The 26811-nt window shown below is 31.8% G+C and overlaps 1 protein-coding gene across 1 annotated transcript in view; it reads left to right on the forward strand.

Moving 5' to 3' along the window:
* The first annotated feature begins 9886 nt into the window (after nt 1-9886).
* The window catches only part of LOC134727364 (endoplasmic reticulum chaperone BiP-like), a 31316-nt gene continuing 14391 nt past the window's right edge, over nt 9887-26811 (forward strand). The window contains exons 1-5 of the mRNA XM_063591741.1: nt 9887-9933; nt 11546-11772; nt 14306-14515; nt 15129-15218; nt 16026-16120. Of these exons, the coding sequence (XP_063447811.1) occupies nt 9887-9933; nt 11546-11772; nt 14306-14515; nt 15129-15218; nt 16026-16120 (669 nt within the window). The remainder of the gene's footprint in view (nt 9934-11545; nt 11773-14305; nt 14516-15128; nt 15219-16025; nt 16121-26811) is intronic.

Genomic DNA, 26811 nt, shown 5'->3' on the forward strand with positions numbered 1-26811 from the left:
AAATTGAGAATGGAAATGGGGAATGAGTCTAAGAGACAACAACCCGACCATTGAACAAAACAACAGCAGAAGGTCACCAACAGGTCTTCAATCTAGCGAAAATACTTGCACCCGGAGGCGTCCTTCAGCTGGCTCGTAAACAAATATATACTAGTTCAGTGATAATGTATATCTATATGCTAACCAAAAAAGCATATTCAATTCATCTCAACTTCGAGGCACAACGCTTTTTACTGAAATCATTTATCTTTATTTCTTTAATTGTTTTCTTTTCAAAGTGAGTTATGTAAGATTCTCTAACGAGCCAATTGACCACGCCCACATATAATAATTTTCAATTTTTAGTTAATAACTACAAGAGTATTAATTTTACCTATCGTTTTATTGTATAACAAACAACGAACGGTTTGTGAATATTTACAATAACTATGGTGTGAATATTGACATAATAAAAATATATTTAAAAACTATTTAAAAATATATTTATGTTCTAAACATCCATTGAGCTTTTCTGAATGTTGATCAATTATTAACATTTATAATTATGATCCGACTTATCGGGGAATAATCAACACAATGGACGTCACTGTGAAACAATAATTGTTTACCGAAACGGATCACCATAGTCGATCCAAGCTTTGTTGCCTGAAAAAGAAGGTAAAATAATTTTTTTTTTCGAAATACATTGTACCTATGTTAAACAGTATTTGCAAAATAAAATAATTTTGAACTGATGACTGAGGCAACATATTGGTTGAAATTCTAGTGATGACATTTCAACAGTACAAATATTTAATTTAAAAGGAATAAGTTTAACTTGAAAGACAAATTTGTTGTTGTTTTACAAAAATAATCCGAACATCATTGGAATAAAGTGCCGACTTTTCTTATTATTTTACGAAAAAAATAATTTCTGTGTTCAACAAAGTGTTTGTTCTCTCTTCAAGATTAGTCAATATCCTAAAATCATATTCATTTGCTGTGAAATGAATATTTTTCATTGAATAATTCAATTTGTTTCCCTTTTTATTATATTTTATGATATATTGGAGTTCAAACTTGTGTATCGTTACTATTGTTAACTAGTATAGTTGAATGTAATTACCTCTTTAAAAGATAAACATTTTCTTATCATCGATGAGATTAACGTTTGTATACAATCATGAGGTGTTTTTGTAGACATGCTGCTGATTTTTTTTATTTATCATTTATCGATAGTTCTAGTTCATTTGATTGTCCCAGTGCGTATTTTGTACTGTGAAATGCGTCCAATTTTATCTACATACATGGTTTCAACTCTTACATAATTGTTTGCTCAATTTTATAAGACTGTGAACGATTTGAAAGGTGAAAAAGGGAGTCGTTGGATACACATTGTGTTAATTTGCATGTTTTGATAGTTATACATAAACATGCTTATGAGATGTGTGTACTGAGAGAGTACCACTTCTCTCTTTCAAACAAATATTTTTGTTTATGTAAATCGTCTTCTGATTGGCTGACGTTATTTTGTTTATCTGCTAATATACATAACTTTGTCATGTGACCGAGAAGTTTTCAGTCTGCCCCACATGTTTGACGTTATTTCTTCATGGACAGACAAAAATATTACAGACATTCCTTTAATAATAATTCGCGTTTCTCTCTCTCTCTCTCTCTCTCTCTCTCTCTCTCTCTCTCTCTCTCTCTCTCTCTCTCTCTCTCTCTCCATCTACATCTACATAATACTTCTGAACTTCAATATGTTGAAGATTACAAGAAGGCACATGCTAGGGAAACAAATTAAAACTAAACATATTTACAATAACTGCAAGAAAAATTTTTTTTTTATTTTTTTTTATTTTTGTATATAGTTAAAAACATGGTTTGATTTAGCAATACATATGTGGTTTTGCACCAGACTTAAAAGCTTCTAAGTCTGGGCTACAGGCTACTTGGTATGGTAGGGTATTCCACAACCTTATTGTTCTAGGAAAAAATGAATACAAATGATAGTTTGTGGGAGAGAATGGCTGTATAAATTTATGTTCTTTGGATGGTATTAGGTATGTATTTACTGGGATGGAGACTAATTGGTGTTGAATTTTGTATAGCATGGTGACGGATGCAAGATTTCTTCTTTGTTGTAATGTTGGCCATCTTAGATGTTCAAGCATGGCTGTTACACTGCTTTGATAGCTGTATTCGTTGAGTGTATACCTGGCAGCTCTTCTCTGTGCCATTTCAATTTTAGGTATTTGTTGTTTCTGCCAGGGGTCCCAGACGACACTGCAATATTAAATTTTTGGTCTTACGTATGTTTTGTAAGCCAGTTCTTTTGTTTTTATGCTGTTAGTTTTGACGTTTCTTTTTATAAATCTCAGTGATGCATTTGCTTTGTTCTCTCTCTCTCTCTCTCTCTCTCTCTCTCTCTCTGTTGACTTTTTTAAATTCAACTGTCTATCCTAAAATGTAAATGACATGAGGAGACATTATTTGTGGCAATCCGGATAGAGTGTAAAAAATTCAGCACCTAATGCTGTGGTTTAACATCTTTGCCAGGAAATCGTTCATACATTTACTATTTCCTAAAACAATAAAAGTTGAATAAGACATCTTGATTGAATTTTAATGTCATTATAATAGCGTTAATGTTTATCAAAAATTAAAAAAAGTGTCTCAAGACCGTCATATTCATGATATTCTTATATATTTACTTTTGGAGATTTAAAAATATTTAAAATACACAAACACTGTTTGGGATCTTTATCGAGTTCCTCGTCATTCATTTTGTTTGAAATTGTAACATCGTCATCAGTGTTGAAAATGTTCATTGCATTGTACATTTTTCCTTTTAACACATGTGAGAAAAAACACGCAGGGTAAAAAATTATGTACACATTATAAAACAAAACAAATTATCCAGAACGAATATGTATCAATATATCATTTCATATTACTTGCTTTAGATTGAATAATTTTCAAATTCATACTGGGCCAAAAAAAAATATCCTATTGGATATTACTATGTACCAGACTGTACAGTGATTGTAAAACATTTTTTTCTCTCAAGGTCGTTACACTGAAATGATAAAGTACACTCTGCATTTAGTTAAAGAAACATGGAATGACGCTGCTCTAATATGTGCCAGGGACGACGCGCATCTGCTGTCAATCAACTCACGCGACGAATTTGAACTTATACAAGAATTGAAGCAAGATACATGGAAAGCTATGCTGTAAGTATCCAACAAATTAGCACCGTATATAAATTCTTTTCAGTTGACTTTTTTTTTATATTTCTATTTGCAAAATTTGAGATAACTGTTTAGTTGAGTTTTGTTTTATCAAAATGTGAAAGATATAACACCTTCGAATAATTAACTACAATTTTATTCATTAGCTATGCACGTCATCAAGTATTTTTCAAAGGTACATATGAAATTTATAATAGACACGATGAATGTGTCAGAGAGACAACAACCCGACTATAGAGCGTATACAACACAAGGTCACCAATCATTCCTGGAGGCGGACTTCATCTGACCTATGAATCAATACAGGCGTAACACATTAGCGTATAGCTCCGGCGTACGCCAGGCTTGGTAAAAAATAATGTACACATCCAATACGCTAGTAATTATGAACGCATTCAACTTGTATATCATATATGTATCGTGTGCACATGCGTATGTCTGTCGTTTGTCTGACATAGATGGAATGCACGGACAAAAAGTATCTTAAACGTATTTGAGACGCGCCCGGTCGTATCTGGGACGAACATCCGTGCTTTCGAATTGTCTGACGTTTAGTTAAATCAAGTGTTTGTATCAAACATACCTGCATACGTTTTAGTAAGAGTCGAACGATCTTGAAGCGTATACAACGTGCCCTTTACGTGTTTTAAACTTATCTGGATCGTTTTCAACCGCTTGAAATGCATGTATTACGTGCGTGTAGCGTACAGGTTTACGTTTGGAACACGCTTGAGTTGGAAGAAAGTTTGTATGCTGCATACAAATTTCTTAAAATTATAGCGTTCACCAAGCGTATATCTTTTCGTTTCGTCGTACTTCAAACTTATGCAACATGCTTTTAATGATTTCTTAGCGTTCCTCTGGCGTGCAACTAATATATACGGACTTTGTCAATTTTCTCTTTACATCTGGAGCACGTGCACGCCGCTCTATGTGCCAAGGTGTGACGCCAGCATATTTCAGGAGTATTAGTCCTGCAAAACTAGACGTTTAACTCCGAAACATAATGAACCAAAATAACACAAAATAACACAAAATACTTAAAAAGGCTACAGGCTCTTGACTTTTGATAGGCGCTAAAATGTGAAGTTGCTAAATATGTTTTGTGAGCTCTCAAACCTACCCAAACATGCACCTTTTCCTCAATTTAGAACAGAAAAACACACAGCAATACACACCCTAAAACTCAGTTCAAAAGAAGTACGAGTCAATGTCAGAATAGGTAACAGTATAAACTAGGCAAAATGACAATGGCAAATACATTAAGGAAAGGAGTGGTAACAGTTACTGACATATCAGCTCCAGACTTCAATTAAACCAATTGAAAGATCATGTCTTTATCATACGAAAAAAACCACAATCCCTCCCGTTAGGGGTTCAGTATGATACCAGTATATCAGGATTGATCAAATAATAGACCGACCGTGGAGACATATTGCGAGTTACGTGAATGTTATTCAATAGAATACGAGAATATCTTATAAGTTGACCATTTGATAGACTAAAGGGTATACATAAATTTAGATAAAATAATCAATCAACATAATCAGTGGAACTCAATAAGATTTTCAAAATCGTTCACACGAATATGTTAAATCTGGCTTTGTCTACATTTAAATTCATCTAACATATATGATAATATTTCTGTATTGTAGCGATAAATTAACTAAACTTCACCTTATATTTGTTTCTAAAATTAATAGTAAATTATAGATAGCATTTTTATCATGGAAAATAATGACCTCTAACAGGTCATCATTTTATGCCTTGGAGCATATTTCATAGAACAAAGGTATCGTGCAGGTTGATTCTGAAAAGGAATTACCTATGGTTCTGAAAGTAATTATCTCCATATAGGCTAGTGACATTCAGACCTAAAAAATATTTTGTAATGCACCTATATAACACACAGCTATATTATATATCATTCGAAAGGAACAAATGTGTAGATTCCATTTTTCCCGGTCGTAAAAATGAAATATGGTGCTATTTTTTTTTAAATTGTTGTAAAAGGTCATTTATAAAAAATTGAAAGAAAACCACTTTTGTAGTATTGTTGTTTTATTTGAAGCAGCTGGTAATATAGCTAATTCAAATCTTACTTTACACGATACTATGATAACGTCTCTCTGATTCTTGGTTGCATATCGTTCATAGTTTGGCGATAATTGACGTCATTTTGACGTTTTCACTCTGCTATAGGTAAAACGGTACTTTCTACAAAAACGACGTATAACAAATATTTGAGCTTACATGTGTTAATATTTGCAATAATTGATGGTGTGTCATGCAAAATAAAAAATGATGAACTATTTGTTAGTTGTACGAGTAAAAGGGAGAGAAAACAACGCAATAAAGAGAGTAAAAAGTAGACGTCTTTGTCACATCAATAGTGACAATAGTCTCTTGTTTGTAAACAGCCCACAAACCGTGTCAAGATCGGAAATCACTATCTTACATGTTTAATACAACCACAAGCAAAGTTTAAAAGGATATATGAATCACAATTTAAGTCTGTCCGTCCGTCAGTCCCCACTTGTTTGCGGCCCGTGTCGAATTAAATAAGGTAACTTAAACATGTATACAGATATACAGTTGATTCAAAAACCAATGATTTCAAATATAAAATGCATTGCCTTGAACTATAGAACTGATGTTAAACACACTTAGTTCAGACATGCATTATGGGATGGCACGTGGTTCTTCATAAATTAAATCAGTTAAATTTAACAGTGGTATTGCCATTTGAGCCGTCAAGTTTTCAAACATTGTTTGATTCGTTCTTGTCTGGTTTGTGTCCGGTCCATATATTTTGAACCTTTGAATCAGGGTTTTTCAAACTAAGTAGGCATATACATCATTTTATAGGGGATGGTCATAAACTAAAATCAGGTCACTATGATATGGATCCAATCATGATGGAGTCCTGTCCACGACATATAAAGCTGCAAAACTAAGGTTTTTACATTGTCAAGGGCCTTTTATAGCCGACAATGCGGTATGGGGTTTGATCATTGTTGAAGGCAATACGATGACCTACAGTTGTTAATGTCTGTGTCATTTTTGGTCTCTTATAGACAGCTATCTCATTTGGCAATCATACCACATCTTCTTTTTTTCATATTTACAAAACTTCAGATACAGAAGTCGGTTTTACAAAAAAACTGAGGACAAGATTTATCGCAAGTAAACTGAACTATCCATGACTTGCGATCAGCTTAAGTCGTAAGATTTGTTGTGAAACTGACCCCAGATACAAAATAAGAATGCGGTGATTTACAAACTAAACTTACTGTAGGTTTCAAGGTGACCCTTGTTTTGACACTTGGGATTATATACTTTACAAACACTTTAATTTCTTAACGGGTTTTTTTTAATACGACTGCATTTATTTTCACTCACATTTGTGCAGTTAAAAGTTTGGCAATTAAAAATGCAAGCATTAATGTCTTACCAGTATTCAAAACTTAGATATATCTAGATTTTTATCAACTATATAGATATAGGAAGATGTGGTGTGAGTGCCAACTCTCCATCCAAATAACAATTTCAAAAGTAAACCATTATAGGTTAAAGTACGGCCTTCAACACGGAGCTTTGGCTCACACCGAACAACAAGCTATAAAGGGCCCAAAAATTACTAGTGTAAAACCATTCAAACGGGAAAACCAACGGTCCAATCTATATAAACAAAACGAGAAACGAGAAACACGTATATATTACATAAAAAAACGACAACTACTGTACATCACATTCCTGACTTAGGACAGGTGCAAACATTTGCAGCGGGATTAAACGTTTTAATGGATCCAAACCTTCTCCCTTTTTCTGAAACAATAGCATAACATCACAACATAGAAAAACACACGATAAAATATCAATTGGCAGACTTAACTCAATCAAAAAAAGTATGATTATGAATTTGCAGGATATAGTTCGGATAAACCTATATATTTGTTTTTTTTTGTCATGCTGGAGGATTTTCTGTGAATAATCTATTTTTTTAAAAGAAACGAAATAAATCTAATTTATTACAAATAATGCAATTTTTTATTTTGTGATTTTTAACAATATAAGACAGTCGAAATTCATATTTTAAAACTGAGTCTGTGAAGATTTTGCTTTACTGGAACAATTTTTGTTACTGACATAATTCTGTGTAACAGATGTTTACAATGATATCAGTACATGTACAAGTTCCCTAACGCATAATTTTTCCTTCACAAAAAACAAATTTATTAAATCCTGAAGAAAGTATGACGTATTAAGACCACTTTTGTCATCCGTACTCATACTTAGGTAAACCTACAGTCGTATTAGATTGTTATGACGCCATGTCTAGGTTTGCCAGATTTCAGAACATGTAGTTTGAATGATGATGCTCTTGGTGGTAGGCGTGACACGATGGCAATCTTTTTGGTTTGAAGTCTGATATTATGTAGCTTGCTCAAATCGTCTTGATTAGACTTATACATACGTATTTTTGGTTTCGGACACTTAAGAGTTTTCTTTCAGCACCGATCTACATGTCAATATGAATTTTGTTTAACTTGTGATAGACCCGTTATCTATTGATGATTTCGAAAGCATTAAAAGAGAGTTTTCTTAGAAACACAGATAGATGATGAGCTATATAACTTGTAAGAGCATGAACTGCTGGTAAAGGTACATATAAAGACACTATACATGCACAATAAAAATGGTGCATCGCCAACCATAATTCACACTGGTTATAAAACTCGTAACCAGCACACAATTGTTCCATGTCTACAATACAACGAAGTGTTAGATCATCGTCGACCCTCTGACATTACTCCTCTTAAATTGTTAATCCGTATTTAGAATATAAGAAGCCTGATGATATCATATTATAAGCCCGGTACCTTTGATAAGTATGATTAAAGGACACTATGATCTCTGTATACCAGAGACTAAATAATTTGAGGTAAACAACTATAGCTTATCGTATGGCCTAAAACAAGAATCAATAGCCAACATCGTATAAGCTATAAAGGCTCTAAAACAATTTTAATTAGATACCCAAAATGATTCATGCTCAAAACTACAAACAAAGGCAACAATCATAAGAAGCAACTTACGACATCCATAATGAATAACAAATCAATTTGAAAGATATTAGGCATATGATCGCTTGATCAGATTTGACACATATTTGCATACTTTTAGTTGCAAAACTAAAATGAGCATTGATCCAATTGAGAAAGAAGTATTTTCAAATAGTTATTCAAAATCTCTGCTTTTTGTAAGTGCAAATTGACTAAGTACAGTAAGATATTGGTTTTCTACCAAGAAAAAAACGTTGACATTTCAGCTTCTATGGTCCTTTTAATCTTTTTTTTTATACTTTGCGTACTATAAGTACCAAAAAAATTGCCTTCGGGGTTATACATACTCTTTTTTCGAAGCGTTTGGGTCCATTAACTTAAGGGAAATTAACAGAGAAAGCGATTTCGGAAATTTGATTGAAAAGGGGGAGTGTGTAAAAAATGTATAAAATCCAGAATAATACAGCTATATTGATATGTTTTAAACAAGTAATGAACTCTTGAATAATACGAACATAATTAATTTTGGTTTCGAGCCGAAAATATCTCAGAAATAGAAAAAAAATATGAAAATTGGCACCATTTTTATAAGAAAAATCAAAAATTGTTACAAAAATCTTTTTTTTTCACAAAGATTACTTTTGTTATTTTTGAAAAGTATTTTTTTATACATTGACATGTTAAACGTACATAATTTTTGCAGTGTGACAACAGAAAATAAAGCTACAAGTAAATTTTTCACGCTTCAACAGTGTTGGTCATTTTTCAATTTGGAATTATTTCTCGATTTTAATTCAATTTTTACAAAAATTGCACCGTACGATTTTTTTACGACCGACCAACAAAGGAAGTTCAGATATTATACTATAACATATAAAAAATTCAGCTGTGTGTTAGGTGGGTGCATTAAAGTCACTAACTAAGCGTCTTTTCTGGAAATGTCACTCGCCTAATATAGGTATATAATCTTAGTTAAAAACGACTATCCACGCTTTCCATAATCCCTTTCGAGATTTAAGATTAAATATATCATGTTTTAAAACCTTTCTTACAGTTCATAATATGCTGCACGACTTTAAATGAATTGACAATCACATGGTGCAAAGGGGGAGAAAGGGGGGGGGGGGGTGGGGTGGTGCAACTCATTGTTCCTCGCAGCAAAACGAAATGAACTTCAATCGATAATGAACATTTTGTAAAGTTTAACATATTTTTTTACAATAAGGAACAAACGTGTACGATTTATTGTACGTTTTGAAATGTGAGATATTTTCTTTTCTATTGTAAGTAACCGATATTCCCTTTTCAAGTTTACACAAAAACTTTTCTTTAAATTGCAGTCAATATCAATAGCTTTTCTTTAGACCGAGAACCGGTCGAAATCATACGCTTTTGTTGAGAAACATAGCACTTGGTTTTATAAAATATTGTTTGCTTTAATTAACGTCAGTGATTTGACTATCAAAGATAAATAATATACTTATTTTCAAAGAAACATATAGCCGACGTTATTCATATTTCCCCTCGAAAGAATGTCAAAACTTACGAGATGCGTGGCTTAACCTTTTATTTGAAGTAGGGGCTATGTCGAAGAACCTTCCAATGAAAGACCAGGAATATGCAAAGAAAATGTAGAACTTAATATATAAACCTATACACACTATAACATGTATAAAGAAGAACCCGAGGACGAACCTGTCATCGCAAAAAAAAAATTTAGTTTAAGAGGATTTTTTTGGTGAGATCCAACAGAAAAAAATTACAATATGTTTTGACCATATGCGCTGCATTTTTATGTTGTAAAAAAGATTTATTTACATTATCCGTAAAATCATTGGGGTTTACAGTTTATCTCTATTTTTTTTAATTTGTTTTTTTAGATGACGCTTTGGTTTTTTTCTAACTGTAATCGTACATGTAATTTTAAGACTTTTAGTGTAATTTTTGGTAAAATACACATTAGTTTTCGTAAATGTCTATTATTCTACATTATTTGCATATCTATAATTACTTGAATGTTATGGTCCGTTTGGTAGAACTATGTGTTTTACGCTTCAATGGACCATGTTGCCGAAATCAATTCCGTAACGCAAAGCCAAGGTTGACAATGATTTTCGAGAAGTACCAATCTGCTTTTACACAGTCATAGCTGGGACAATATCCCTAATGCGCCTTGAAATGAGGAACTCAAAAGTCACGTGTAAACAAAAACTCTCTGTGTAGTGATACTTGACACGTTGCTATGATGAACAAATTACTGAGCTGAACCATTTGTATTAATTTAGGGAACACATACTAAATGTGTAAAAACTATGGAGCTATTAAATGTGTTCAAAGTATTAAATTTTCAAAGAACGTATTGTGTTAAAAATGGGATATTTTACCATGAGGAGTCACATCGCAAAAGGATACTGGGGGTTTGCTAATTTACGGAAAAATGAATCACACTTCGTACCCCGAAAATTTAATCACATCTGTTAAAATGTCTCAACTTCGAAACAAACCATCATACATATACAAATTTACGATATGGGCTGAGAAACAGAAGAAAACGTTACCATTACAGCCTATGGAGAAACAATTACGCATATTGCCCCAGCTATGTGTTATGAAATTTATCATACTGAATGTCCTATAGTTATTGTCTTTTACTGATGTAATTTATTCAAAAGTATTTTCTATGACGTCACATACATAACAACGTTACGGGGATTAGAAGTAAATCAAGATATTTTATTATTTTTATTTTGACAGTCAAACCTAAGCCATGACGTAGAACTTCAACATTGTCTTTGATAACTTGATATAATTTCAATCTATTGTTCTTTACATTTTCGATTTTTGATTGATCTGAACAATAGGGAAACATTAAAAAAAAAATTGGAACCCGCTCAGCTATATGATAGAGTAAATCAACACCCTCTTATTAGCAAATCAAAATATAGCATTTTTACGTAAAATCTAACTGTTTTGTTCAATCATTGTTTTCAATATATTGGAATTTCACGATACTGTCATAGTCACTGTCAATTGAGAGGTTTAATTTCTTCATTTTCTACATAGGAAATTGCCGGCTTTAGTCAGGAATACTATGAGTGGGACTTTTAAATTAGGTTAAATATGGTTATCACGTTCGTCTTTATTTCGATCTATGCGCGTTTTAATTTAATTTTGATTTGAGTTTTAAGGAATTGGAACAAATAATGGAGGAAATTATTAGTATTTTTACACTTTATTTTGCAGAGATGAAGATTACTGGTCAGGATTATCAGAACCAAAACCAAGATTCTTTATATGGAATGACTGCACGCAGCTAGATGGAACTCATAGTTCTGAGGATTTTAAAATGTTTAAAGAAGAAGGTTACAATCAAAATGAACTATGTTATCTGATTAAGAAAGATTCCCTTAAGTGGGAGAGTAAAAAATGTGAAGAAGTACATATTTTTGCATGTGAAAAGAAAATACAAGGTATGAAATATTATATTACAATTGTCATATACTGCTTGAAAAAAATGTTTTGCATTATCTTCTAGTAAATGATACCCGAGAAATGATTTGTGATTAAGAATTAAATGGATAATGTGTATCTTATGTGTCCTGTCGATGCTTTAAAAACAAAATATAACCAGCACATGCATTATTGTACTAATAACTAGAAGAACGCTCACTTTTCTTAATGTGTTTTCATTTTGTGTTAACTTATAAAGTTCAAAAATTTGAGTTACGAAATAAAGGTCATGGGTCAATTGCATTTTTTAATGAGAAAAAATTGCAAAATGCTTTTGATGAAAAATGCGTGTATGTAAGACAGAAGTTACTCAGGGAATAATAAACATCATAAATTGAACCTGAAAATACCGTGTTGAGACAGACAACAATAAAAACACACAAAAATGACAAACGATTATCGTCAATAAATAAAGGCAACAGTAGTATACCGTTGTTCGAAATTCACAAATCGATTGAAGAAAAATCTACAAATTCGGGTAGCTCAAACTGCGGGACACGCATCAAATATAAGAGGAAAACTACGACAAAACAGAAACAAACCATTAAAATGTAACACACACAGAAACAAACCATAATATGACAATAACCGTTGTTGTTCTCGGATTTTCCAGAATGTTAAGATCCTTATCCACACATGGCACCCGTCGTGTTGACCATGACATTTAAATCAGGGAGATAACTATAAAAAAAGGGCGAAAGATGCTGAAAGGACAGTAAAACTCATCGATCAAAAATAAATTGACAACGCCATGGCTTAAACGAAAAAAGACAAACAGACAAATAAAAGTACACAAGACACAACATAGAAAAAAAGACTTAGCAAAACCATAAAATTGAGGGTGTTCTCAGGTGTACCAGAAGTGTAAGCAGATCATTTATCATATGCTGCACCCGTCGTGTTGCTCATGTTATTACAAATTCGGTAAATATTTGAATTAGGTAGGTCACATTCGTGAAAAAAGGACGGGAAGTGAAGTTACAACATAAGGAACATTTCCGATATCATCTGTTGAACGGTTATTCCATAACGGTCAACTTGGTCAGTCATCATGGTCATATCCCAGGGAAAAAAAGACGGTATTGTGGTTACGACAATTTGAACTTACCTTCCGTCATTTGTACTACAAATATTTCCTGAACAGTCAACTTACTTGTGATGACGTCTGCATGGATGACTTTGTCTTGACCACTTGGAAGTCGTGCGTGGTTCAATAGCTTCCATTAGGCAACAATACTTTATCAAGGAAATCATTATAAGAAATGCAAACTTTGGAATATCAATCATGATCTCTTAGAAAACATATTATAAAAAATCAATCGTTACATTTATGCAGATAACGCATGTATACCTACTGGTTGAATGATATCATGCTGCTGCATACGGATTTTTACCCTTGTATTTAATAATTATTCATTTAGTTGTTACACTGTACAATGTGTGTTGTTTTGGTAATTGATAATGAAAAAAAATGATATCACACATTTTTATGTCAGTGTGAAATGGTATTATTTGTCAGTTTCATAGAGATTTGAATCAATGAATGAGAGCTGTACCATTCGTTTTCTGAAATTCCACCGATACCAGAATGCTATATTCGGTCTCTCATGTTTTAATTCTAGTTGAATACGACTCTTGAAATCTTTAATGTAATAAAAAAAATAAAAAATCAGTAAAAGTCAATACGATATTTAAAATTTCAGCTCAATTCGATAAAAGAATTGCAACTCAAACTAAAAATCATGCAAATGCTTATTTATTGGTAGAAAGCCTACTGTACTCACTTTTATTTTTGAAAGTTTTAAATTAATATTTTAACTTATCCATGATTTCCATGGTCATGAAAAGACTATGAAAATACTTAGAAGAGGATAATTGAATATTTTTTAGTACATTCTATAGTGAATATCAATTCAATTGACTATTTTCATATTACCGACTTTTGACTCTGGTTAATTTATTTTCGACAGGTTACCTACGACATCCTGATACTCGATCAATTAAGAGCAATGTAAAGAAGTAACATTAAACATTATTGAATTGGTACAATTCGTGGGGAAAATATACTGCTTCATATTTTATACTGAAATTTCCCCTCAAATCACACCGATTCATTGTTTGATGTTACATTCTTTTGTTGCTCTTAATTAGCCGAGTACCAGTCTATGACCAATGAAGGATCTGTGGTAATCAGAAAGGTATATCTACAGGTTATATAATAAAATCAACGGTACCAATTTTGTTGCACCAGATGTGCATTTCGACAAAACATGTCTCTTCAGTGATGCTCGTGGCCAAAATATTTGAAATCCAAATCTTATATAAAAGATATACTTATGAATATTACAGTACGGATAACAAAGATCAAATTCCACAAATAATTTGACACCTTTGTATAGTCATGTACTCCCGCCGTCAGGCAAACAACCAATAACATATTAGTAATTCTATATCTACAATATTATAACAATATTAAATGCTTTGTTTCCCTAGGAGAATGTGGTCGATCAAATATTTTAAGTTCCAGCAAGGAAAAAACGTTTCCCAATATATCTACTAGTCTGTGTGAGAAAGAGTGCGCTGCTCGTCCTTCGTGTTGGTCTGGGATATCTACAGAGGAAGGGCTTTGCATTTTACTGAAAACACGCAATGACGCAGATCCTTTATCAGAAGTCACTATATTCAAAAAAAATTGTGTAAAAGGTAATTTTTAATTGATAAAACATTTGTGTTAAATCTCATTGAAATATATCACCAATTACCGTCTTACTGTTTACAACATGTACAACTAGCAAACCTATTTAATGCTTATTTAAGATTTAATTCTGTATCTTGAGTGAAACATCCCTAACGAAGCGTGATTGTGCGTTCAAACAGACAAACGGGTGAGATTTTATGTACTTTCTTTGCATCCAACACTAAGAATGCAAACTGATACCATCAGCAAAAGGTATGATTACAAACATTCCACATGAAGCTAAATCTAGTTTAGCATGTCGGAGGCTTAAAATTATTTAACGTGTCGTTTTTATGTTTTTATGTGCTGCCCGGACGGCCGGTGTTTGCAATAGTCAAAGTGTATCAAATATTAGCTATTCGGTTTTCATTCATATCTCAATATCTATTTCAAATTGTATATGTTTTAATGTAAAAGTATAAGTTTGAATGTTGACTAGAGGCAGTAGAGAAAATCAACAGTTGAAATTTGTTAACCACCATTATTTAGGTGACCTGATTAATTTCTAAGTAGATTTTTTAATAGCTATCAATCAAAATAAAGGAAATAAAAGAATAATGATTTATATTCATGTTTTAGTTGATGTACTAAGCAATCACGACCCTCTTATAACACAACAAAACAAAGATGTTCAGCCATTGCTCAATTGCTCAGCTGTGCCTATAACAGGTAAATATGTATTGCCAGTGCAAATTATATGTTTATTTTTGCTCGCTTTAATTAACGGACTGGACGTCGTGACTATACAAAGTTGCGGATGACATATTTCGTGTTGCTTAGTCTTTAGTTTACGATGTGTGTCTTGTGTACTATTATTTGTCTGTTTGTCTTTTTCTTTTATAGCCATGGCGATATATGAGTTTGAATGTCCCTCTGGTATCTTTCGCCGCTCTTTTGTTAGCTTAAAATTTAAGGTGTTGCTACCATATGAGACACGCAAAAGTTTAACTCATGATATTTAAAGTCAAAATTAGAAAAAAACGAGATTATTTAAAAAAAAATCAATACATACTAATTTTACTTCCAAAATAGTTTCACCACATGATAGTCGAAATAAACATATAATGTCTTGAACAAAAAAGAAATGAACATCGAACAGGCAAACAGCAGTCTACAAAAATGTTTTATTTTCTTATTTATTTTTGGTTTAAAATCTTCAACGTGTAAAACTCTATAAATAATTGACGACACACTGCTACAAGAAAAAACTTTAAAAAGTGCTCTTATTGCAATTTAATAAACAAAGACAAAACAAAAAACAGTACATAAGACGATAAGTAGACAATGTTTACAAAAACGGGCGGAAAAAACAAACCAAAAAATTATTTGTATTTTGAAAATATTATATCTGTATGTGTTCAGGCAAACTATGTAAATTATAACTTCAACTCAAAACAGATTTTTTTTCTTCAAAATAAGGTGAAAAATTCAAACGTGACATGTTGTATTTAAACACTATTTGTATTTTTCTTATAGATGTGACCATTTCATATCTGCCAGAGATTTCAGAGTCCACCTCATTAATGTCAGACATTTCTGCAACACCATGTTATATATATGAAACATTGAATGTAACACACATCTACAATAGTACCGAAATGATCATGTTTAATATAACCGATGTGTTCAATATGACTGAATTTATTAATGTAACTGAATTTATTAATGTAACTGAAACGGTTAATGTAACTGAAACTATGATTTTAACAAGTGTTGCAGTAGCACAGTTAACAACAACATTGACTGATAATTTCAGTACACTCTTTATAGTTACTTCCACCATAAATCTTACTAACATATACAACGAGACTGAAGTTTACAACATAACCGAAACTTATAATTTCACATCTACTGTTTATTCAACACGATGTTCAGGAAACAATTCTCAATCTTATCGGTCTACAGATGATCCTTCACTGCTAGAAGCAATTGCAAGTATGTCCAAGGAACTGACAGTTGATAAAAAGAAAACAAGTGCAAACATACGAAAACTGACAAGTGCGTCAGACAATCGTCCGTCTGCGCGTACTATTGGACTATCGGGATTGGTATTACTGATAATACCGTTAGCATTAATAATGTTGTGTGACGTATTGAAGGCTTTGCGGGGTGTCGCATTAATGTTTAATCGCTGTCGTGGAGATCCAGATAATAACTAGAAATTAGAACATGTGGTATGAGTGCCAATGATACAATCATTCATTCAAGCCACAATGTTGAACAAGTATAAAATATAGGTCACAGTACGGCCTTGAACGCGTGCATCACACCAAACAACAAGATATAAATGGCCCCAACATGACAAGTGTACAACAATAAGTCTTAAAAGAGAAAATCGCGCAAGCACTATATATGTAAGACTCAATTCTTTGGTGGGTTAAAAATCTATGGCAGATTCCTAATCTGGCAAATGTGATGTCATACCATCCCAAATCTATGGCATTTTTTTACAATCCTAATCAATTACAAGATTTGTAATTTTCTAGTCTATAGCGGATTTTTGTTTTCAAATCTAGGGCAAATATTGAGCAAATGGAAAACAAAGAAGTACGTCTACGACCAATGAATTGTCTTAAACGAGTACGACAGCGGGATCATTTCTATAAACATTTGTGTAAACCAAATCGTGATGGCAACCAATGAAAAACGCCACATTTGCAATAGATTAGGAATCTGTTATAAATTTGATTTGTTTGACGTTTACAGCGTTACATTAGCTATAGATTATGAATCTTTTGTTTGACGTTTATAACGTCACATTTGCCATAGATTAGGAATTTGTCATAGATTTGATTTGTTTGACGTATATGGCGTCAAATGTGGCAAAGATTAGAAATCTGTCATAGATTTGATTTGTTTGACGTTTATAGCCTCACATTTGCCAAAGATTAGGAATTTGTCATATATTTGATTTTTTAGACGTTTATAACGTCACATTTGCCATAGATATAGAATCTGTCATAGATTTGGTTTGTTTTACATTTGTAACGTATCATTTGCCATAGATTATGAATCCGCCATATATTTAACTCCTACATAAATACTGTATATATTATGTAGTTGACACTGAATAATGATAACATGAAAATGCTAGGGAATAAAAGGTGTCATAATTACTACAGATAATCGGAACATGATGTCTATAGTTCATTCTTCTCATGTTAGACCAAGTTTGAAATTGTATGAGTAGGAAACAAAATCTTTAAACGATACTAACACCATTGTAGCACAACAACAAGTTAAGGTAGATTGATGGTATACCGCCATATTGAATTGTACAATCCCAGTACACATTTGGTCTAGTTGTTTGCCAACATCTGCAAATTTGGAGACACATTTGCAATCTATTGGTTAGACTATTTATTTATATTAAGAAAAATTGCAGATTTATTGTATTATTCAAAATATTTAAACAAATATCATTTTTGAGGGGTTTTAGAATATCTTTTTCAAATGAGCCATTTCAGGGAGATAACTCTTTAAGTAAAAAATTTACTGAACTAATAAAGAAAGTTTTTACTTTCGCTTGTAGAAAAAACAAGTTCGGTGACATCACTTTTTCGTTTTCTTTTCTTAAAACATATAATAAAACCTATCTTCTCACAATTTATTTCAAAATTCTATCTCATAGATTTTTTTTATGCACACAAATGTGTTTATTCATGAAAAATCTAACCCAAATTAGACAATTTTCAACGACTCATTGCGTGAAAAATAACACGGTGACCCATACTTTTTATTGTATTTTTGAAAAAAGCATAATCAAATCTTCATTTTGGCAAATTATAAGAAAATTCTTTCTAAAAAAGTATATACTTATGATCTACCTTAAATTATCTGAAAGCAAAACGCCTACGTGGCGTAACTTCATTTTTGACGTCTCATTTTGATGTCTGGTAAACCATAAGCTAGGTCAACCGCTCAATTGATGCAGTTAGCAAATGAGATGCATCGGATAGAAATCGACCTTATGCAAGTGCATTTATACATGAACCTCAATGAGACTTTGGTTGATTTCGTAATATTCAAAAACGAAATAAAAGATCAGTGTTGGTCTGTTTTGTAGGTTTCTTATATCAATTCAGATTTCAAACAGTTACACAATTTGCATTGCGATTATTTCAAAACGAAATATGTCAATCTATGTATTGATATTTATTCGTATAAGGTCGATGTCTATTCGACGCAGACCAAATATTTATCTTCTGCTTGCATAGTATCACACTGATGCATATGGATTTTACCATTATATTAAATTATAAAACATTCTTTATGTTGCATTGTAAAATATGTTTTTTAAATGATGTTAAAATTTATTCAAAATGAAAAAGGATAATTTCTTTATAACTGTTTCTGTTGTTGTGTAATGATATTGTTTTTCAGTGTCATAGAGATTGGATTCATATATAGCTGTACCATTTGTTTTTTGAAATATTCCCTCCTGCACCAGTTGTGACTGCAACTTTTGTAACACGTGATGTAATAATAGTTGAATACACATGCATTCCAACTCAAACTTTAAATCATGCAATTTATTGTTTATTCGTGGATTAAAAGCCTTCATATTGTTATTGCTGAAAGTTTAAATCCAAATTTAATAAATGTAATAATAAAAACTACCTATGTTTCTGAATTCACACATGATCATGAAACGATCATGAAATGACTGGCCGCACGATTACCTAAAGTTGTTAATTTTTTGTGTCTCATTTTTGTCTTTTGTGGAGAGTTGTCTCATTGGCAATCATATCATATCTTCATTTTATATATGAAGATGATAACTAGACGGCTGAAAATTACATTGTTAGTATAAATTCAATTGAGATCATACAGTATTGGAGACATAACTCATTGTGACATATGCATTTTCACATTTCTTTCCTTTGGATAAACATACCACTTCTGTTATTTTTGAAAGATAAAGAAAAGCTGATTTTTGTAAAAACATTTAGAAATTCCTCTTAACATTAGTACGCTCTTAATTTGTATAACAATGCTCTAGTTACAGCTTACTTTATAACACACCTAAAGTTTTGTGTAAGGTATACATTTTCACTTCAATCTGTTCTCGTACTATGAACAACAAAATTTTATTTTTCCAAAACATTTCTCTTCTATTTCACTGTATATACCTTACAATCAAATTATTTTCACATAACTGTGTACTTTATTGTATTTGGCGGCTTTGTGTTCTAGATTATTATTGTCTTTCTGTTATTATTTAACATCTCACCCCTTATCTTTTTGATCTTGTACTTGCATTGTGACATAGATCAACTTTATTTGTTCAATGTATGTTAACTTTTTTGTGTTATTATAACTTTTGATTGAATTAAGCCATTTCAACTGATATTTGTTTCGGGTAAGGATAAAGACTGGTACCTTCGGAAACGTTTAAACCCGCTGTATTTGTGCTCATCTGGCTTAATTAAGGAACCTTATTTTCAGTGGTTGTCATTCGTTGATGTGATATTTTTCGTAAAACTAAGGATTTTCTTATCCCAGGCATAGATTACCTTAGCCGTATTTGGAACAACTGTTTGGAATTTGGGTTATTAATGCTCTTCAACTTTATGTATGTTTGGCTTTATAATTATTTTGTCTGAGCTTCACTGATAAGTCTTAGGTAGACGAAACGCGTGTCTGGAGTATTAAATTATAAGCTTGTGTCCTTTGATAACTATTCACACTACTGGGTCGATGCCACTGCTGTTGGAGAGACTGTAATAAAATACTGTGTGAAGCAATATTCCCGTTTTCACATAACCATGTTTATAGGTTGAAAAGAGTCTTATAGAATTTCTATGCTTTGCAAGTTGCACATTTTTGAAACGAAGTTCAGCGTCTTGTATTGACATTGACGTAAATACAGTTAGTTTAGAGAAGTGGAAAATGTTGATACAAAACCAGTATACAACTTAATGACAAGAAAAACAGTCAATGTTTACATGTGCTAGAATGTGTATCACAATGACAAAGTATTGTTTTTCTTTTTAATATTTGTGCTTTGCGTCAGATTGTAGTTGTAATAAAACTTTGACTGATTTCAAATTTATGGTAATCAGAAAGGTATCTGTAGGTAAAAATAATATATAGAATCAAGACAGGAAATTTGGTAACAAAGACTTATCTATGTGTGGTATACCGCACAAATTATGTGAAGGTAAATACATATCTGTCGCTGTAATGGGTACCTTTTTTATACGTCAAATATGTCATTGGGTTGCAATTTTACCGTGGAATTATATGAATAGGTAGCCCATTTGTTGTAATTGATCAATTGGGATATATTATTGCATGGGTCATAATTTTTTAAAGATTGCAAATGCGCATGTTATAGTACTACATTTGAGCTAAAGAATATATGAATGGAATACGATTTCGCTGTTAAATATATGTATAGGTAGGGATTTCAACTGGGCGTGAATTAGTCAGACAAGTAATGCATGCATAACAGGAGATTCATACCCTGTAGATTGATACAGTTTTGCTTCTTTCAGGATATATTAAGCTTCTCTGATAAAATTTACTGCCTTGATTTGTCTATTACCTATCTGTTTGAGAGATTTGAAAATCGACAAGCTTCTGTCGCTTATGTAGTTGATAGTTGTTCCTTGGTTTTCCACAATTTATTAATTAAATCTGAAAAGAGAAATCACCACTTTGCTAGCCGTTTATTACTTCTCTGTATTTAAACCTGGAATATTTAAATGCACAAATAATCCAAAAGAATTAATCAAATATAAGAATGTATTGGCGAAGTATGAATCTATTTACGAGTATTTCATAAATAAGTATAGACAAAACAAAATGAACTCTAAAATCAATTAAAAAAGAAGAAGGCTATACTAACTGACATTATCAAACATTAAACTATATGAACATGATAAACAAACGAAGCGAATGAAAAACAACTGTCTTGGTGCAGTCATATTCTTAAGATAATGGTTGTATAATCTTACTTTAAAGCTAGTTTCAAAAATAAGTATCACCAACCGTTCTGTGTTTCGTAAATTAGTATTTATGAAGAAAAAAATGAGCTCCGAGATAAATTTAAAAAAAACCACAATCCAATGAAGATCGACAGGAAGGCAACTACAACGAAGATAAAATACAAAGCATCTGCAACCCGATGTACAATAGATATAACTATAAAACACTTCCTTATAGAATACAGTGCACTATAAATGGAAACAGAAAATCATCAAAACTTAATAGTGTCTAATATTTTTAGAACCTTTTAATATTAACTTATTATATACTTAATACATGTATTAGATTTGAATTTAACATCTTGTGAAATAATCACTGACTTGTACTTGTACTTGATTTTATTTACTTGACTTGGCGGGGTTTAACTCGTTCGCTTTTATAAAATACCAGTCCATCTACAGACAGGTGTTTTGTGATAACTCATCAATGAAGTGTCCAGTTATTGTCATTGGTCTGGTTAAAGTTATAAAACAATGCTTGCGCTTTAACAAAGTAAATAGTGAGTCACAGCTGAAACGGAGTTTAAAATCATGTACACATTGTTACATTTTGGATTTGTGGAACATTTTGAGCTAACCTGGTTACTCTTACACTTTGATTTACTTGTTACTTCCTTTTGTTCCGAATCCTTTTGTTTTTGTTAGGGTGTGATGAGGATACGTTGCAAATTGTAACTTCGACCTTATTGAGTTGTTTTATTGAACAGCAAGAAAAAGTTTTCTCAACATTATCTTCATTTTCTCTCTCTCTCTCTCTCGCTGTCTCGCTGTCTCTCTCTCTCTCTCTCGCTCTCTCTCTCTTGCCATATGTTTATGGCAAATTTTGGCGTTTAACTACTGGCCTTTGCTTAAGCCAGAAGCTATGGGCGGTGAAGATTTGAGTTAAACTGTATGGTATACATTAGCAGCAATGAATGAATATCTGCTGGATTGATATAAACATTAAAACTTCTCAAAACTACACGGAATGGTATTGCAATGTTAATTGTAATAACGATCTTTTCTTGTTGGTTTCATAAATTGTTATTTCTGTAAACCACTTTTGAAAATAGTCAACCTTCTATTTCATATAGTAGTCTACAGTTAGTAGTCTACAGTACATTTTTTAGCCTTATGAGAAAGAAGATGTGGTACAATTTTCAATGAAACAAATCTCTCCACAAGAGATAAAAATTAACAACTAACTTGTATATAAGCAGTGATTTTGGAACAAATGAGAATTTTCTGTCCCATGAACGATTAATAAGATGTTGTCATCATTTCGTTGCATCATTTCGTTGCAGTATATGCTGTGTCGATCCATTTATCGTCTATTTACACCAAAGTCATACCCTTCTTCCAGTTGCAAATTGAACATTTTACCAAGCTCATTTTCAATTTTCAGAAGAATTGATTTTAATCAAGGAAAATTAATGTTACATGGAAGCGAATCATAAAGTCTACCAAAGGTTGGTATCTGACGGCGAACTGTATACACTTCTAACATCTTCTGACATATAGAATATTTTTAGAAATGATCGTTGGTTTGATATGGACCTCTTAGTTTCTGCCTTTCTGGTAAACAAAGTTTTTTTTTCATTTTTCTCTCTTTGAATTGTCCGTGTACAAGCTTTACTACCGAGAGTAGTTAAAGCAGTTCTCTGCAATCTCTTAGTGAAGGCATTTTAAAGGGTGGCCGATGGTTGGTCAATCTGACAAAAAAAATCTTTGGCATTTTTATTATCAGACAAATTAATTGTTTGACTGAGAGGAAATAATTTTCTTACGCTTTGCTCTTATTCATTATACAGCATGGTTCAGATCAACTAGAATGTTTGCTTTTTAAAAAATAGTCAAAAACGTTAAAACATATGTATATATTTTTATATCACGTTTGATATTCATGATATCAATCTCACAATGTTTCAAACAGAATAATACATTAGCCAATATTTTAAAATACTTCGCTATCCGTTTAAATATAGATTGTACTACTGCATCGAGTGAAATAAGATATTTTTTTGCAATTATTTTATTTTTTAAGATGAAACATGTGAAATTACATAATATAGTATTAAATACAAGTATAAGAAATTAATTAACACTTGTAAGATCGATTAAATCATATTGGTATAAAAAGATATTAATATTACAATTGATTTTGTTAATTTAATGCTGCTTCTAACATTTGCAACTTCGGATCCATATTTATTTTTTGTGTAGGGGTTAAGAAACATAGAGTATTTTTCTATTTTAATCCAATACTTCAAATATTCTATCCCACCATATGTTGTGGGCAATATGCTCTTACATCTACATTTGTATTGACATTATTTAAGTAAAAACAAGATATCATTAACTGTTTTACTGTTGACAAAATCCTCAGACACACATAGATACCCTCTTTTGCACTAAAAGGCAAGAAGATTTCATAATTTCTCATCCAATCTATAATGGAAAACCAGAAGTTTTGTGTTACATTACATTCCTAAAAAACGCAAAAAAATATTTTCTCTAATTTCTGAACAATATGTACATAGTTCACTTTCTTTTAATTTACATTTATATAAAAAAGGAATTACATGGTAAAATCATATGAACAATCTTAAATTGAAAATTTTGTAAAACCGAATTTCTGGTTATAATGAAAGGCATGAAATAAATAGCATTCCAATCTTCAATCTGTATATTTAAGTCTACTCCCGATTTGTTACGGGAAGATAGTAATAATACATTATTATCCTCCATAAATAAATTATAGAAACATTATCAAAATTTTTGTTCTTTTTTAACTTTATCTACTAATTTATTTTCAATATTATCAAGTTTAAAACTACCTTCTATCCTACTTTTTCATCTTTTTCGAATAGCACTTAAAATACCATAAAACTCTACAAAGTTAGTCTTGATATTATACTTTTTTCTCGAATAATATAATATAATCTGACACCAGATCATTGATAAAAATATACAATTTTCAATATATTAACCCTTCAAAATCACCTTGCCATCCACGTTTGATGTTTGGGTTTAGAGATATGGACTGGGCAAGAATATCGGTATTGTTTTCAACTTTCAACTTATTTTTCAAATTTGAAAAATTTACCAGGATATCATACCAAAAGAGATTGACTTTTTTGGCTAAATAAAGCAATCCTTCCTTACTTAAATGTAAAATTTGCCCCCCTCCCAATTTTTGTTTATAGCTAAGCAGCAAAACTTTCCAAAGAGAATAATTTTGGGGGTCTAGTAATTCATAAAGCCAAATGTTTTTACACTATAATAAAAAATAGTTATATTAGGCATCTTAAGACCGCCATCACAGTTTTCGGACATAACCACTGTTCTTTTCACTTTATCTAGTTTTTTCTTTCCATAAAAAAAATAAAATATATTTTGAATCTCCTTCAAAATAAAAACCCAAAGGGGTGATGGGGTATACAACATATAGAAATATGGTCTCTTGGTCTTCTCCCGACCCGCAATAAAACGCTTGCCGAAGTGGGGCGTCCGTTTGGCTGTGCGGGATGTATCAACTTCACAGTCACGTCCGGTCAGAAGGGGACATTAAATCCGATGCCTCGTGCAAAGAGAGTGCCACGCGCTTTGCACGTTAAGAACCCTTGCAACAACTCTTTGGATGGGTCCGTAGGTGGCATGTTGCAAGGCAATATGTCTGTCCCTATCCAAGATACCCTCATTTTCCAGTGACAGTCTTAATTTCCCCGACCATTATCCCAAATGGCCTCTATCTAATAGTTTTAACCTCCAAGATAGGATATATATCAACTCGAAACAGTTAAAATTCTAAAAATGAAAACGCGAGGCTCGAGAGTGGATAAATATCGTATAACACGAAAAAATGAAATGAGTGTATGATTAAAGACATACATGTATAAAACAGTTTATCTAATTCTTGGTGGTGAAATCTGTTTCTCTAATGATTTTTAAACACTATGTAGGCAAACGTTTTCGTTTATTTCAAATGATCTGCAAGAAGATGTATTCTATGTTTGTGACGTCATCAGACATGGACGCCTTTTCATACTCTCACAATAGGAAATTCAGAGGAAAGTCAGAAAACTGGACGTCATTATTAAATGTTCACCACTGAAGAACTGGGATCAAACGAACCACACGTTGGTTAAATAAAAATAATCAACATGTCGGGAAAAGGATAAATCGTGTAAGAATTAGAAAAACTGTTTTATATGTCTCTAACCATACACTCATTTCATCTTTCTTTTCATTTTTGCTTGTCGACACTTATTAGTACCAGTAATTAGAAATGAATGATAATAATTTTAACGGCAATCGACATTATCACACACACATCTTCAAATTGACTTTCTTTAAGCAAATTAAAACGTAAGCTCTGCCAGATAATTAAAAAAACATTAATAACATGTGAAGGTACCGTCTGTACTCAAACAAATAATTTATGTGGCTTTTTTTAAAGATCTTAATTTATATAAATCAAATATAAAGGTGTCATACCACCAATTAAAAGTCCCTATCTGTTCAACCACGTTTTACAATTTTCACAGCTTTCTAAATATAAGTTTAACTTCATAGAAAACCATATATATCCTGAATTACACATGTATCAGCTTCCTACATGCCAATTTTCAACAGGTGTTTAAAATCATACAAAAAAGAAAAGGTCTTCTGAATAAATGTACCACTAAAAATAACCCCTGGTTTTCGGTGAATCTTAAATTAGTATACTATGGAGTGCATTATTCCTCAATTTGAATGCAAACTCATAGACAAGTAAATTTTAGCTCAAAATGGTCTTAATATATTTCTCGTTCACCAAAAGTTTCATGTCTGCCAATTTGTTGGTTAGTTTAAGTAAGCAATGGCATCAAACGCACTAGTTTATGTCCGAGTAGGCCTACTTTCTACGTTCTAAATTTGAGGGAGTTATTGGTGGTATGACACCTAAAAAATTATAACTATCCGGGCCTAGAATAAAAGAATCTAATTGTTCTGATGCTTCTGCACTTCATTATATTTATTAGATTTTTTCTATGGATAAACACGGTTGTTGCTGCTTTAACAAAAATTAAAAGTTAAAAATGCTCTTAAAGTCTTCTAGTTCACTACATTTTTCTCAAAGAGATTCATACATTTGTGATAACTATGGTTCAAATTAAAGTAACTTAATATATAGATAATATACGTATAGTATGAACGGAATCATTGATGTATTTGCAGTATGTTTTTATCTACATTTATAAATAGAATAAACGTAACACAGAAGTTCCCATTTGTGTGTACATTTATTG

This window comes from Mytilus trossulus, chromosome 8 (genome assembly GCF_036588685.1).
Source record: "Mytilus trossulus isolate FHL-02 chromosome 8, PNRI_Mtr1.1.1.hap1, whole genome shotgun sequence".
Lineage (NCBI taxonomy): Eukaryota > Metazoa > Mollusca > Bivalvia > Mytilida > Mytilidae > Mytilus > Mytilus trossulus.